The 13768-nt window shown below is 45.8% G+C and overlaps 1 protein-coding gene across 8 annotated transcripts in view; it reads right to left on the minus strand.

Moving 5' to 3' along the window:
- The window catches only part of NISCH (nischarin), a 185329-nt gene that overhangs the window by 146396 nt on the left and 25165 nt on the right, over window positions 1-13768 (minus strand). For all 8 annotated transcript variants that reach the window (XR_012788657.1, XM_075575032.1, XM_075575031.1 and 5 more), the window contains exon 6: window positions 11003-11098. Coding sequence is in view for 7 of the 8 variants with exons in the window: in XM_075575032.1 (XP_075431147.1) it covers window positions 11003-11098 (96 nt within the window). In the remaining variant the exon portion in view is untranslated. The remainder of the gene's footprint in view (window positions 1-11002; window positions 11099-13768) is intronic.

A 13768-nucleotide genomic window follows, 5' to 3' on the forward strand; every position in this document is an offset into this window, starting at 1 on the left:
CCTGGCTTCAGGATACACGGAGAAATGCATATGATGCAGCTTTCAAGTTGAAAGGCGATTGATCTGGCTGTTGGAAAAGGAAATAGAGCTGCTGCACGGGAGCTTGGTCTTAATGAGTCGATAAGACGTTGGAAACAGCAGCGTGAGGAATTGACTCATTGCAAAAATACAAATAAAGCTTTCAGAGGGAAGAAAAGCAGATGGTCCGAACTAGAAAATGAGCTCGAAGACTGGGTCAACACAGAGAGCAGACGGCCGAGGTGTTTCAACTGTGCAGATCCGACTGAAAGCCAAAACAATCGCCACCGCAATGAAGTTTGAGGATTTTAGAGGTGGACCATCGTGGTGTCTCAGATTTATGAGACGTAAAGGCCTGTCCATCAGGGTACGGACGAGTCTGTGTCAGCAGCTCCCTCCCGACTACGAGGAAAAAGTTTCAAACTTCCGCAAATCCACTGATGCAAAGATAGCGGAGCATTCCATTGGCCCGCACGACATCATAAATATGGATGAGGTTCCTCTGACGTTTGACCTGCCTCTCACTCGGACTGTCAACAGGAAAGGCGAATCATCCGTCACGCTGAAAACAATTGGGCATAAAAAAACGCACTTCACCTGTGTTCTGAGCTGCACGGCATCGGGAGAAAAGCTTCCACCGATGGTGATTTTTAAATGCACGACGATGCCAAAAGAAAAATTCCCGAGAGGAATTGTTGTGAAAGTAAACAAGAAAGGATGGATGACGGAAAGCCTAATGCATGAATGGCATACGGAGTGTTACGTCAAGCGACCGGGAGGATTCTTTCACAGGAACAAGGCATTGCTCGTTTTGGAGAGCATGAGGGCCCACATAACAGATTCGGTGAAAGGAGCCATCAAGAGGACAAACTCAATTCCAGCTGTGATTCCTGGGGGCACAACAAAGTTTTTGCAGCCACTCGACATCAGTGTAAATCGTGCATTTAAGGTGGTGCTCCGTGTTCAGTGGGAGGCTTTTATGACAAGTGGGGAGAAATCCTTCACTAAAACGAGCCGCATGCGAAGAGCAACTTATGGTCAAGTCTGCCAGTGGGTCCTGACAGCGTGGAGCATTATCAAAAAATCCACTATCATCAACGGGTTTCGAAAGGCTGGACTGCTGCGTGTTGAAGAGGGCTCAGCGGGGGATTTGCCTCCGGATGAAAGTGACGAGAGCGACAATGAAAACGATCCAATATCGGATGAAGCAATTCTGGGGCTATTCAACTCCGACACCGAAGGAGATGACTTCAGTGGTTTCAGTGCACAGGAGGAGGAAGATAGTGACCAATGACTTTCTTGGTAGGCTACTGTTTACTGCTAATTTTTTGTTACAAGCCGTGTTTCGTTAAAGCCTGTGTAAAGTTCATTTGTGTCTCTGTCTGCCTCTGTCTGTCTGTGTCTCTGTCTGCCTCTGTCTGTCTGCCTCTGTCTGTCTGCCTGTGTCTGTGTCTGTCTGTGTCTGTGTCTGTCTGTGTCTCTGTCTCTGTCTGTGTCTGTGTCTGTCTGTCTGTGTCTGTCTGTCTGTGTCTGTCTGTGTCTGTCTGTGTCTGTCTGTGTCTGTCTGTGTCTGTCTGTGTCTGTCTGTCTGTCTGTCTGTCTGTGTCTGTCTGTGTCTGTCTGTCTGTCTGTGTCTGTCTGTCTGTGTCTGTCTGTCTGTGTCTGTCTGTCTGTGTCTGTCTGTCTGTGTCTGTCTGTCTGTCTCTGTGTCTGTCTGTCTGTCTGTCTGTGTCTGTCTGTCTGTGTCTGTCTGTCTGTCTGTGTCTGTCTGTCTGTGTCTGTCTGTCTGTGTCTGTCTGTCTGTGTCTGTCTGTGTCTGTCTGTCTGTGTCTGTCTGTCTGTGTCTGTCTGTCTGTGTCTGTCTGTCTGTGTCTGTCTGTCTGTGTGTGTCTGTCTGTGTCTGTCTGTCTGTCTGTGTCTGTCTGTGTCTGTCTGTGTCTGTCTGTGTCTGTCTGTCTGTCTGTCTGTGTCTGTCTGTGTCTGTCTGTCTGTCTGTGTCTGTCTGTCTGTGTCTGTCTGTCTGTCTGTGTCTGTCTGTGTCTGTCTGTCTGTGTCTGTCTGTCTGTCTCTGTGTCTGTCTGTCTGTCTGTCTGTGTCTGTCTGTGTCTGTCTGTCTGTGTCTGTCTGTCTGTGTCTGTCTGTCTGTGTCTGTCTGTCTGTGTCTGTCTGTCTGTCTGTGTCTGTCTGTCTGTGTCTGTCTGTGTCTCTGTCTGCCTCTGCATCTCTGTCTCTGTCTCTGTCTGAGTCTCTGTCTGTCTGTCTGTGTCTGTGTGTCTGTCTGTCTGTGTCTGTCTGTCTGTGTCTGTCTGTCTGTGTCTGTCTGTCTGTGTCTGTCTGTCTGTGTCTGTCTGTGTCTGTCTGTCTGTGTCTGTCTGTCTGTGTCTGTCTGTCTGTGTCTGCGTCTCTGTCTGAGTCTCTGTCTGAGTCTCTGTCTGAGTCTCTGTCTGAGTCTCTGTCTGAGTCTCTGTCTCTGTCTGAGTCTCTGTCTCTGTCTGAGTCTCTGTCTGAGTCTCTGTCTGAGTCTCTGTCTGAGTCTCTGTCTGTGTCTCTGTCTGAGTCTCTGTCTGTCTGTGTCTGTCTGTGTCTGTCTGTGTCTGTCTGTGTCTGTCTGTGTCTGTCTGTGTCTGTCTGTCTGTGTCTGTCTGTCTGTGTCTGTCTGTCTGTGTCTGTCTGTGTCTCTGTCTGCCTCTGCGTCTCTGTCTCTGTCTGTGTCTCTGTCTGAGTCTCTGTCTGTGTCTCTGTCTGAGTCTCTGTCTGAGTCTCTGTCTGAGTCTCTGTCTGAGTCTCTGTCTGAGTCTCTGTCTGAGTCTCTGTCTGTGTCTCTGTCTGAGTCTCTGTCTGAGTCTCTGTCTGAGTCTCTGTCTGTCTGTCTGTGTCTGTCTGTCTGTCTGTGTCTGTCTGTGTCTGTCTGTCTGTGTCTGTCTGTCTGTGTCTGTCTGTGTCTGTCTGTGTCTGTCTGTCTGTGTCTGTCTGTCTGTGTCTGTCTGTCTGTGTCTGTCTGTGTCTGTCTGTGTCTGTCTGTCTGTGTCTGTCTGTCTGTGTCTGTCTGTCTGTGTCTGTCTGTGTCTGTCTGTCTGTGTCTGTCTGTCTGTGTCTGTCTGTGTCTGTCTGTGTCTGTCTGTGTCTGTCTGTGTCTGTCTGTCTGTGTCTGTCTGTCTGTGTCTGTCTGTCTGTGTCTGTCTGTCTGTGTCTGTCTGTCTGTGTCTGTCTGTCTGTGTCTGTGTCTGTCTGTGTCTGTCTCTGTCTGTGTCTGTCTGTCTGTGTCTGTCTGTGTCTGTCTGTCTGTGTCTGTCTGTATCTGTCTGTCTGTGTCTGTCTGTCTGTGTCTGTCTGTCTGTGTCTGTCTGTGTCTGTCTGTCTGTCTGTCTGTGTCTGTCTGTCTGTGTCTGTCTGTCTGTCTGTGTCTGTCTGTCTGTCTGTGTCTGTCTGTCTATGTCTGTCTGTCTGTGTCTGTCTGTGTCTGTCTGTCTGTGTCTGTGTCTGTGTCTCTGTCTGAGTCTCTGTCTGAGTCTCTGTCTGAGTCTCTGTCTGAGTCTCTGTCTGTGTCTGTCTGTGTCTGTCTCTGTCTGTCTCTGTCTGTCTGTGTCTGTCTGTGTCTGTCTGTGTCTGTCTGTCTGTCTGTGTCTGTCTGTCTGTCTGTCTGTGTCTGTCTGTGTCTGTCTGTCTGTGTCTGTCTGTCTGTGTCTGTCTGTCTGTGTCTGTCTGTCTGTGTCTGTCTGTCTGTGTCTGTCTGTCTGTGTCTGTCTGTCTGTGTCTGTCTGTCTGTGTCTGTCTGTCTGTCTCTGTCTGTCTGTGTCTGTCTGTGTCTGTCTGTGTCTGTCTGTGTCTCTCCCACACTCTCTCTGTCTCTCTCCCACACTCTCTCTGTCTCTCTCCCACACTCTCTCTGTCTCTCTCCCACACTCTCTCTGTCTCTCTCCCACACTCTCTCTGTCTCTCTCCCACACTCTCTCTGTCTCTCTCCCACACTCTCTCTGTCTCTCTCCCACACTCTCTCTGTCTCTCTCCCACACTCTCTCTGTCTCTCTCCCACACTCTCTCTGTCTCTCTCCCACACTCTCTCTGTCTCTCTCCCACACTCTCTCTGTCTCTCTCCCACACTCTCCCTGTCTCCCACCCACACTCTCTCTGTCTCACACTCTGGATCTGGACATCTTATTTACCCTATATATCTTAACCTATACTACACCGAAATAACTTATACTGCTTTCTTCCAGATCTGACTCAAACTTCACACGGAAGACATCGGAACCCCCCCTAACCCAGAAGACAGGTAGAGAACACCTCCCCTCCAATGTATAAGATTGCGGGAATGAAGGTATCTGGACATTGAGGGACTGCGGATCAGGTAAGATCCCAGGCGGGATTGCTGCTTTTAGTGAAGCGCGGACGTCGAGACACTGGTTAAGGGGTTCAGGAAACTAGTCATTCACGTCTGGCTTTTATTTCTAGATCCAACATTTACACACACACACACACACACACGTAACAAGGACTAATTGTAGTATAATGTAATACAATAAATACATTTATGTCAAAAACGAATATTGTTCTGACTAGGAATTTATTAAATCTATTTTATTTATATATTTTATTTTAAAGCGGGGTTGGGGGCGGGACTAGGGTTGGGGGCGGGACTAGGTGGCGAGTAGATTTTTGGGTGATTTGTCGAACACTATATATATATATCATCCGGCGCTGAGTATACACGTTGTTAAAGGATCTATTCAGAAAATGGGATAGGGCGACAAATGATAGGCAAATCTCTAACATATAATGGAGAAAGGCAGATGTTGAAGCAAATGATGAATTGGAATTAGATAAAACATATACCAAGTCCACAGGGCATATACTGAAGAAATAGTCTCTAATAAAAAAGAGAAAGTTCAAATACAAGTCACTTTGGAGTAAGGGGATAGATGGTCACTCCTGGGGTGCAGTGAATTTGTGTGGATACAGGACCTTTACGCTGCTCAGTGGGTATATGTCCCTGTTGTAATGAACTCGCAGCACCTGAGTTTTTACCCAGTCCTCTTCCTCCTCACAATTAACCCCAACGTATAGACTTCCACATGGTGTAGTATGTGGTTACCCTGATAGGGGATCTTCCCGTTGTCTTTTCCAGGCTCCCTCTCCCTCGCTCACCTCCGTCGGTACTCCGTTACCGGTGAGTTTAGAAGGGGTTCCGCCTGGGACCTAGATGTTCTCCCCGAACACCGGATGGGTCTCCCGCTGTGCTCACGTGTTATAACTGATGCCTCGATGCAGGTTAGCCAACCTCCAGATGGTGTGTGCCCTCTCTCTCCTAGTACAGCTCCCGTTCACTTCCAGCACAAGCAGGAACAGATGCTCCGATACTTCTGTCTCTCAGCTGCTGCCTCTGCATGGATCTCTGGTCATCTGGTGCAGCATACGCTCTCACCCGTGACTCCACCAGGAGCGCTGTTGGCCTGTGCAGTACGGATGCGCATGTACTCTGCACACACTGCAATGGGCTATAAGAAACACACTCGTCCCAAGCTCCCAATCATGCAGCAATTGCCTTGGGCAGGAATAAATTGGCAGGACACCAGCAATAAAAAATAAAAAGCTGTAATATTGTATAGACATACAATAAAGATACATAGAGAGTTGGTACAATCACCCTACGCGTTTCGTCTCTTAATTAGACTTCTTCAGGGGTATATAAAGTTGGTCCAATGCCTCCTGGCTTTTATACACCTTACTGTGTACTGATTGGCAGAATAAACATCCAATCACAAATCTGATTGGCGATTGTCTGCCAATGTGAATGTAATTAGCACACATTGATATGGGGAAACAAATGTTAACATCTCTACATATAACAGTTACAAAATACATATAAAACACTTTAATAGTTAGATTACCTGTAATCCAAGCACATTCTAAAATATACTTTAAGAATCCTCTTTACATTCATAATGAATTTTTCCAAATAACAACTGGGAAAAATTTCACAATACTACTAATTACAATTTGTTAGATGTTGTCTCAGAATTGCATAGAGAGACATTGCACAGTAATTAATAGTGACATTGGTCTGAGGGCACTCAATTCACAAATGAGTTAAATCATTTTGCGAGGAATGCCCCCAGATCAATGTCAACATTATGCCCAAATGGAGCCAGAGTTTTAACCCTATGGATCCACGTGGTTTCTAGTCTGGAAATCTGGTTAACCAAATCACCACCTCTCCAGTTGGGTTTAAGCAGATCAATCCCCACACATTTAATGCCCTTGGGGTTCTGGTCATGGCATTCTTTAAAGTGTCTAGATAAATTGTGCTGCATAAAACCCTGGATATTAACAATATGTTCTGCGAATCTTAATTTGAGTTTTATAGTAGTCCTACCTATATATTGCTTATTGCATGGACACTGAATCATATAGACCGCGTTGAAAGAGTCACAATTGATAAAATGTATCAATAATAAATTCCTCACTTGTATATGCGGACTGGAATTTTTTTAACTTGCTTGGATCCTTGTAAATTCAATTTACACATTTTGCAACGCAAACATTTATAGAATCCCTTTATATTTAGAAATGAATTCGATTTATCTTCCACATTAGATTTTAAACAACTAGGTGACAGAGTTTTTTTGAGTGAATTAGATTTGGTAAAAACCACTCTTGGTTTGGGTGGGAGATATGGATGCAGAATTGGGTCACGGAGAACCAGGTGCCAATGCTTATTTAAGACCTGTTTCATTTTTGCAGATAAAGGATTATATTGTGTTATAAAAGGGAAATCTACAATTTTCACATCAGTTATATGTTGTTTCTCGTTATCCCTTTAATTCTCATTTAAGAGATCCTTTCACTTCTCCCAATTCTATCCAAAGTCATGGAAAAATGTGTCCACTCCCAATTAAGCGATTTCTATACCAAGACAAATTTCCCTAGCCAATTCCAATCTGGCTTTCGTCCCAAACACTCCACCGTAACTACCCTGCTAAAAGTTTGCAATGAAATCCAGTGTGGAATGGAACGGGGACAACTCACTGGTGCAGTATTCCTAGATTTTGCAAAGGCTTTTGACACAGTTGATCATGCTATCCTGCTTAACAAACTCCAACCCCCTGGATATCACCTGTGGTGTCCCACAAGGCTCTGTTCTGGGGCCCCTACTCTTCTCAGTGTTCATTAATGATCTTCCCACAGCTTGTAAGGAAGCCTCAATACAAATGTATGCAGATGACACAATCCTATATGCACACAGCCATAGCCTCTCTGACCTTCAACACATACTCCAGTCTGACTTTTTGAGACTCGAAAACTGGATTTCCCAAAACAAACGTTTTTTAAACACTGACAAGACTGTAACAATGGTATTTGGGACCAAGACTAAATTTGTAAAGCTTCCAGTGACTGAGCTCCTGATTAGAACCAACGCTAACACCACCCTAACACCTGTCACTAGTTTTAAATACCTGGGCTTATGGTTTGACTCCCACTTAACATTCGGGATGCACATTGATACCCTGACAACCAAGACCTATGCCAAACTAGGGGTACTTTACAGGAACAAATCCTCCCTAAGTCTCCTGGTCAGAAAGCGTATTGCACAGCAGATGCTAATGCCAATTATTGACTATGGAGACATCGGCTCGGCACCTCAAACCCACCTTAGTAAACATGACACCCTCTACAATTCAATTTGTCGTTTTGTTCTCCAATGCAACTATAACACACATCACTGCGAAATGCTCAAAGAACTAGATTGGTCAACACTAGAGTCTAGGCGCAAAGTTCACCTTTCCTGTCTTGCCTTTAAATTCTTCATGGGCAAGCTACCCAGCTACCTGAACAAGCTCCTCACCCCTACCACTTGCAGCACTTATCACCTGAGATCAGACTCCAAAAGACTGTTCATGGTCCCAAGGCTCAACAAAGTAATCGGACGTTCCTCCTTCTCCTACCGTGCACCCCAAAACTGGAACAACCTACCAGAGACTCTCACATCCACCACCAGTTTAAGTTCTTTCAAATCTAAGGCTGTCTCACATTTTAACCTGGTCTGTAACTGTTTCATACGCTCATAATATATATTTTCTTTAACTGTGCACGTAATGTCTTGTATATAATGTATACCCTGTTCATTTATGTAACTGTACTTGTAACCATGTATTATTTGTTTTACTCTGTGCCCAGGACATACTTGAAAACGAGAGGTAACTCTCAATGTATTACTTCCTGGTAAAATATTTTATAAATAAATAAATACATTTCTGCTCAGTATCTTAGTTTTAGAATAAGCACTTTCCAAAATATTTTCACTGTATGATTTTGTCTTTGATAAAGCGCCATTTCGGCGTGAAACACGTCAGAGGACCTCCTTCGTAGCATCTGCTACCATGCATCTTCATTAAAGCATTTTTTATTCTTTGTAATCAGCCTCCAGTCCTATTTTTTCAGCAGTGCTCTACCATTTTTCTTTCATTCTACTTACTCCATTGGACGGATGCACGCTACTACCAGGAGCAGAAGGGTTACCAGACTGTGAGTTATTATACTTATTTCATATCATTGGACTATCATGTCATTGTGACCATATGGGTATCTGCATGGCTCCAGCCATTGGTTGAGCGGATCATCCCTTTCTATAGTGTTTCCATTGAGAGTCCTTTTATATATGGGCTCTATTTTGCATTCATTTTGAGGGTGGTCTCTTATTGCTTGTCCATGTTAGGCTTTTATTGTGAGTTATATACCCTGTCACCAATTTTTCATTGCTTACTTATTACACCCTGGACTCCTTAGCTATATTGCTAACACCACTCATACTTGGATTTTGGAAGCACCATTTAGAGATTTACTTCTCATTTTTTGTTGCTAGTATTAACCAGTCCTACAATTTTATTTCGTTTTTGTTGCCGGTTCTCTTAAGGCAAAAGGTTGGAGACCAATGTCCTAGAGGATAACTCACTATGCTATTAAATAGTTAATGTAGGTGTACATTGACTGGGAGTTAAGAACCATAGGCAAATTCACAGATTACATATTGGAGAGATGATGGCCCATGTGAAGAACGGTGCAATTTGTTTTTTCATTAAAAATACAGTATTGCCATCTGTCTGTCCACTCTTTAAATAGTTGATGATTAATCAAATCCAAGACCTCTGGCTATAAGTATTTAGTTATGTAGGATCAGAGACCAATACAGGAAGAATATTGGGCCACATAAGCTGCAGTCATTCCCATCTCAGCGTAGCCAGGGTAACACAAAGGCACCTCACAGATATACTGCTAATTTATAGGTGCAGTACCAAGAGTTTAACTCCCTTAATTTTGTACTCATCTTCATAGAGCCTATAAAGTGATTAAATAGGAGTTCATTCTGCTTTATTGGTGGTTTGTGATGTAGTCTGGCAAACTACAGCTAAACCCCGTTATAACGCGCCTCGCTATACCGCGATTCGGTTATAACGCGGTTTTCCCGTGGCTCCCGTTTAAAAAAAAAAAAAAAAAAAAAAAAACTGCACACACTCACTGCACACACACTGCACACTGCACACTGCACACACACTGCTCATTGCACACACTGACACACTGCACACACACTGCACACTGCACACACACTGCTCATTGCTCACACTGCACACACTGCACACACACTGCACACTGCACACACACTGCTCATTGCTCACACTGCACACACACTGCTCACACTGACACACACTGCTCATTGCTCACACTGCACACACTGACACACTGCTCATTGCTCACACTGCACACACTGACACACTGCACACACACTGCTCACACTGACACACACTACACACACACTACACACACACTACACACACACTACACACACTACACATATACATAAATCAGCCTTACCTTGGGGATGATTGGTGAGGCATGTGGCTGCAGGGGGGGGGGGCGTGCCGGTGGGGGTGGTGCTGCGGTGGAGGGGGATGATGGCTGCGGGGGCCCCCGATGCTGCGGGGGCTGGTGGGATGGCCCGGTGCAGCGCGGGGGGGCATGGGGGGGGGGCAGGACGACCCTGCGCTAGGGGGCCCTGTATTGCGGCGCAAGGGCCCTGTGCTGTGGCGGGGGGGAGCCGGACCGGAGGGGAATCCCCCCTCCCATCTCCTGTCCCGCGGTGACAGGGGAAGCTGAAGCCGGAGGGGAATCCCCCCTCCTGTCCCGCGGTGACAGGGGAAGCTGAAGCCGGAGGGGAATCCCCCCTCCTGTCCCGCGGTGACAGGGGAAGCCGGAACCGGAGGGGCATCCCCCCTCCCATCTCCTGTCACGCGGTGACAGGGGAAGCTGAAGCCGAAGCCGGAGGGGCATCCCCCCTCCCATCTTCTGTCACGCGGTGACAGGGGGAAGCCGGGACCGCGGGGTAAATATGCACTGATGCGGCGGCCATTTTTTTTTTTTAATTAGCGCGACCCCGTTAGTAACGCGGTGGTCTCGGGGTGGACCCCGAGGACCGCGTTATAACGGGGTTTAGCTGTATTTTGTAAAACGATATGGTTTGTGGGAATTTTTAGCTTTATAATATGATGAGGGTTGCGATTTTAAATTGTATGTTTGTGGGGCAGTTCAGAACAATGTTATGCAAAAGCAATGTACATGCTAATAATCTGAATAAAATGACACTCAAAATTAGATGTAAATGTATTTATACGTTTATGTTCTTCCAACCCAGTGCAGGTATTTTACTTCTGGATTGCCTTCCCTAAGAAAAATAAAACGCTGAAAGGGTGGTCTAAGTTTGAAACATGATTTTTAGCTAAAGACAAAACAGACACTACAGAATTACATGATTCTGTAACCTAAAAGGTGAACAAGTTTTATCTTGCATTAAAATGCAAAACAAATGTTACTATATCGGACAACAGCAACAGCCACTTTGAATTTACATTCCATGTCAACTGTCTGTTCCCAGCGGGACATCTCTTATGACTTCTAATTCCAGAGTTAATGATAAATGCAACAGTCCGCTTACCTCTATTTGACGAAGAGACTTGAATATAGATAAATCATATGGCAGTGAATGCTCTTCGATATTACTAGTTCCAACAGGTCCTCTTGTGCCACTTATCTGGGAAGGGAACAAATAAAACAGCAACAAAAATACTATTAGCCTAGCTGTCTGCATACAATATTTTCTTTTAAAGCATGCTTAACTTCTATATAAAAGTCTCCAATATTTACCTCAGATGACATAAAAGTTACCAATTTACATCAGATGGGTACCAAAATATCAATTGCGGGTGTAGCGTGTACAGCACTGATAAGCACGGTCGCATAGGAAGAGTTCTCTGACCAACGAGGGGAGAACCCACAGCAAAAACAAAAAACAAACCCAACCAAACTAATCGGAACACCAGCTGAAAGCGATTAGCACCAGAGAAGCATACAATGGGGCCCAAAGGATGGAAATCATACATACAAGACGTGTCACAGGACTAGAGGGCTACATGCAGTGTCAAAATGGAGGCGTTTCCAAAAAGGGACGAGAGTCCAAAGCGGACGGGAAAGACAAACAAGTGGGCAATTACTACCAAAGAAATATGTAAACGTTTGTTCAAGATATTAAGGACACATTACTTAAAGAACTGGAGAGATCTATGGTGTGGCTGCAGAATGAGCTGGCCTCACAGGGAGAGGGGACAACTCGCATGCAGGGCCGTCTAGAGGTAGAGCAATTCCAGACTGCAGCAGACAATGCTCTGCAGTCACTACATAAGAGAATAGAAACGCTAGTGGAGAAGGCCGAGGATGCCAAAAAGCGGAGAAGAAATAACTTAATTAACAACATACTAGAGTCGATCCTTCAGAACCAGCTGAAGGAGTACCTTTCACGCCTATTTAAAGACTTGGTTCCGACATTACCTGCAGACTTCCTCCTCATCAATAGAGCCTACATAACCTTTTGGTCGCGATACAGAGACCCAGATAGACCTAGAGACATGATCACATCTCCACTTCTAAAAGATTAAGGAGCAAATTCTAAAAGCTGCCAGAGACTGATTCCGTCCCCATGGAGGACATGATCTTATAGTTATTTCACCGGGCACCCTGCTAAAGGCAAGGATCAACCTTCTTAATTCCCATGCCCTCCTGGACCTTTTGCAAATTGAGTTTTGTACAGCTCCTTCTACAGAGACTGTACTCACTAAAGTACCCAATGGGCTACATTAAGCCAAATCCCATGGCTATTTTCCCTACTTATCCTGCTCGATTTCTCTGCTTCCTTTGATACGGTTGATCACCATCTTCTTCATATTCTAAATTCCCTTGGTATCTGCAACAAAGCTCTATACAGGTTTTCATCATACCTCTCCCATCACACATTAGTGGTCTCTGTTGCCAACAGGTCTTTGTCTTCTGTTGATCTGCCTGTTGGTATACCTCAGGTTTATGTTCTGGGACCTCTCCTTTTCTCGCTCTACACACTATAACTTGGTGACTTCATCAACTCTTTTGGCCTTGGGTATCATCTCTATGGAGAGGATACACAGATATCTATCCACCCCTACCCTCAAACCTGCAGTCCAGTCCGAAGTATGATTGCCTCCTGGCTATAGCCTTGCTCCGCCATCTTAAAAACGTAATATGACTAAAACGGAGCTCCCCATATTTACCCCATATAACTGGCCCAATATCCCCTTTGTCAGTCACAGTAAATGGTTCTACCATCTACAGTATCTGGTTGTCTAAGCATGTTGCCTAGGAGTGACAAGATGAAAGAGAGGATCTTAGCAATATTACAGAGAAAAAAAGCGTAACATTTTAGCCATGCCATGAATGGAGAAGGAAATGGAGTCAAATATAGTTACATACACTATATGTAAATATGTAACTATTTTTGACTCCTCTATTTACTTCTCCATTTAAGGCATGGCTTAAAATGTTACGCTTTTTCCCTCGGTTATATTGCCAAGATCCTCTCTTTCATCTATCATGCTACTGCTAAACCTCCAATGAAAGCCCTTATCCTCTCCCATCTGGATTTTTGTTACATACTACTAACATACTCCCACACTCTCCCTCTCTCTCCCCCACACTCTCCCTCTCTCTCTCTCCCCCACACTCTCCCTCTCTCTCCCCCACACTCTCCCTCTCTCTCCCCCACACTCTCCCTCTCTCTCCCCCACACTCTCTCTCTCACCCCCACACTCTCCCTCTCTCACCCCCACACTCTCCCTCTCTCACCCCCACACTCTCCCTCTCTCACCCCCACACTCTCCCTCTCTCACCCCCACACTCTCCCTCTCTCTCTCTCACCCCCACTCTCTCTCTCTGTCACCCACACTCTCTCACACTCTGGATCTCTTATTTACCCTATATATCTTAACTGGGGAGTATCCACACTCTCCCTCTCTCTCACCCCCCCACTCTCCCTCTCTCTCCCCCCCACACTCTCCCTCTCTCTCTCCCCCACACTCTCCCTCTCTCTCCCCCACACTCTCCCTCTCTCTCCCCCACACTCTCCCTCTCTCTCCCCCACACTCTCCCTCTCTCTCTCCCCCACACTCTCCCTCTCTCTCCCCCACACTCTCCCTCTCTCTCTCCCTCTCTCTCCCCCACACTCTCCCTCTCTCCCCCACACTCTCCCTCTCTCACCCCCACACTCTCCCTCTCTCACCCCCACACTCTCCCTCTCTCACCCCCACACTCTCCCTCTCTCACCCCCACACTCTCCCTCTCTCACCCACACACTCTCCCTCTCTCACCCACACTCTCCCTCTCTCTCTCTCACCCCCAC

Source organism: Ascaphus truei, chromosome 17 (genome assembly GCF_040206685.1).
Source record: "Ascaphus truei isolate aAscTru1 chromosome 17, aAscTru1.hap1, whole genome shotgun sequence".
In the NCBI taxonomy this organism is placed as follows: Eukaryota; Metazoa; Chordata; class Amphibia; order Anura; family Ascaphidae; genus Ascaphus; species Ascaphus truei.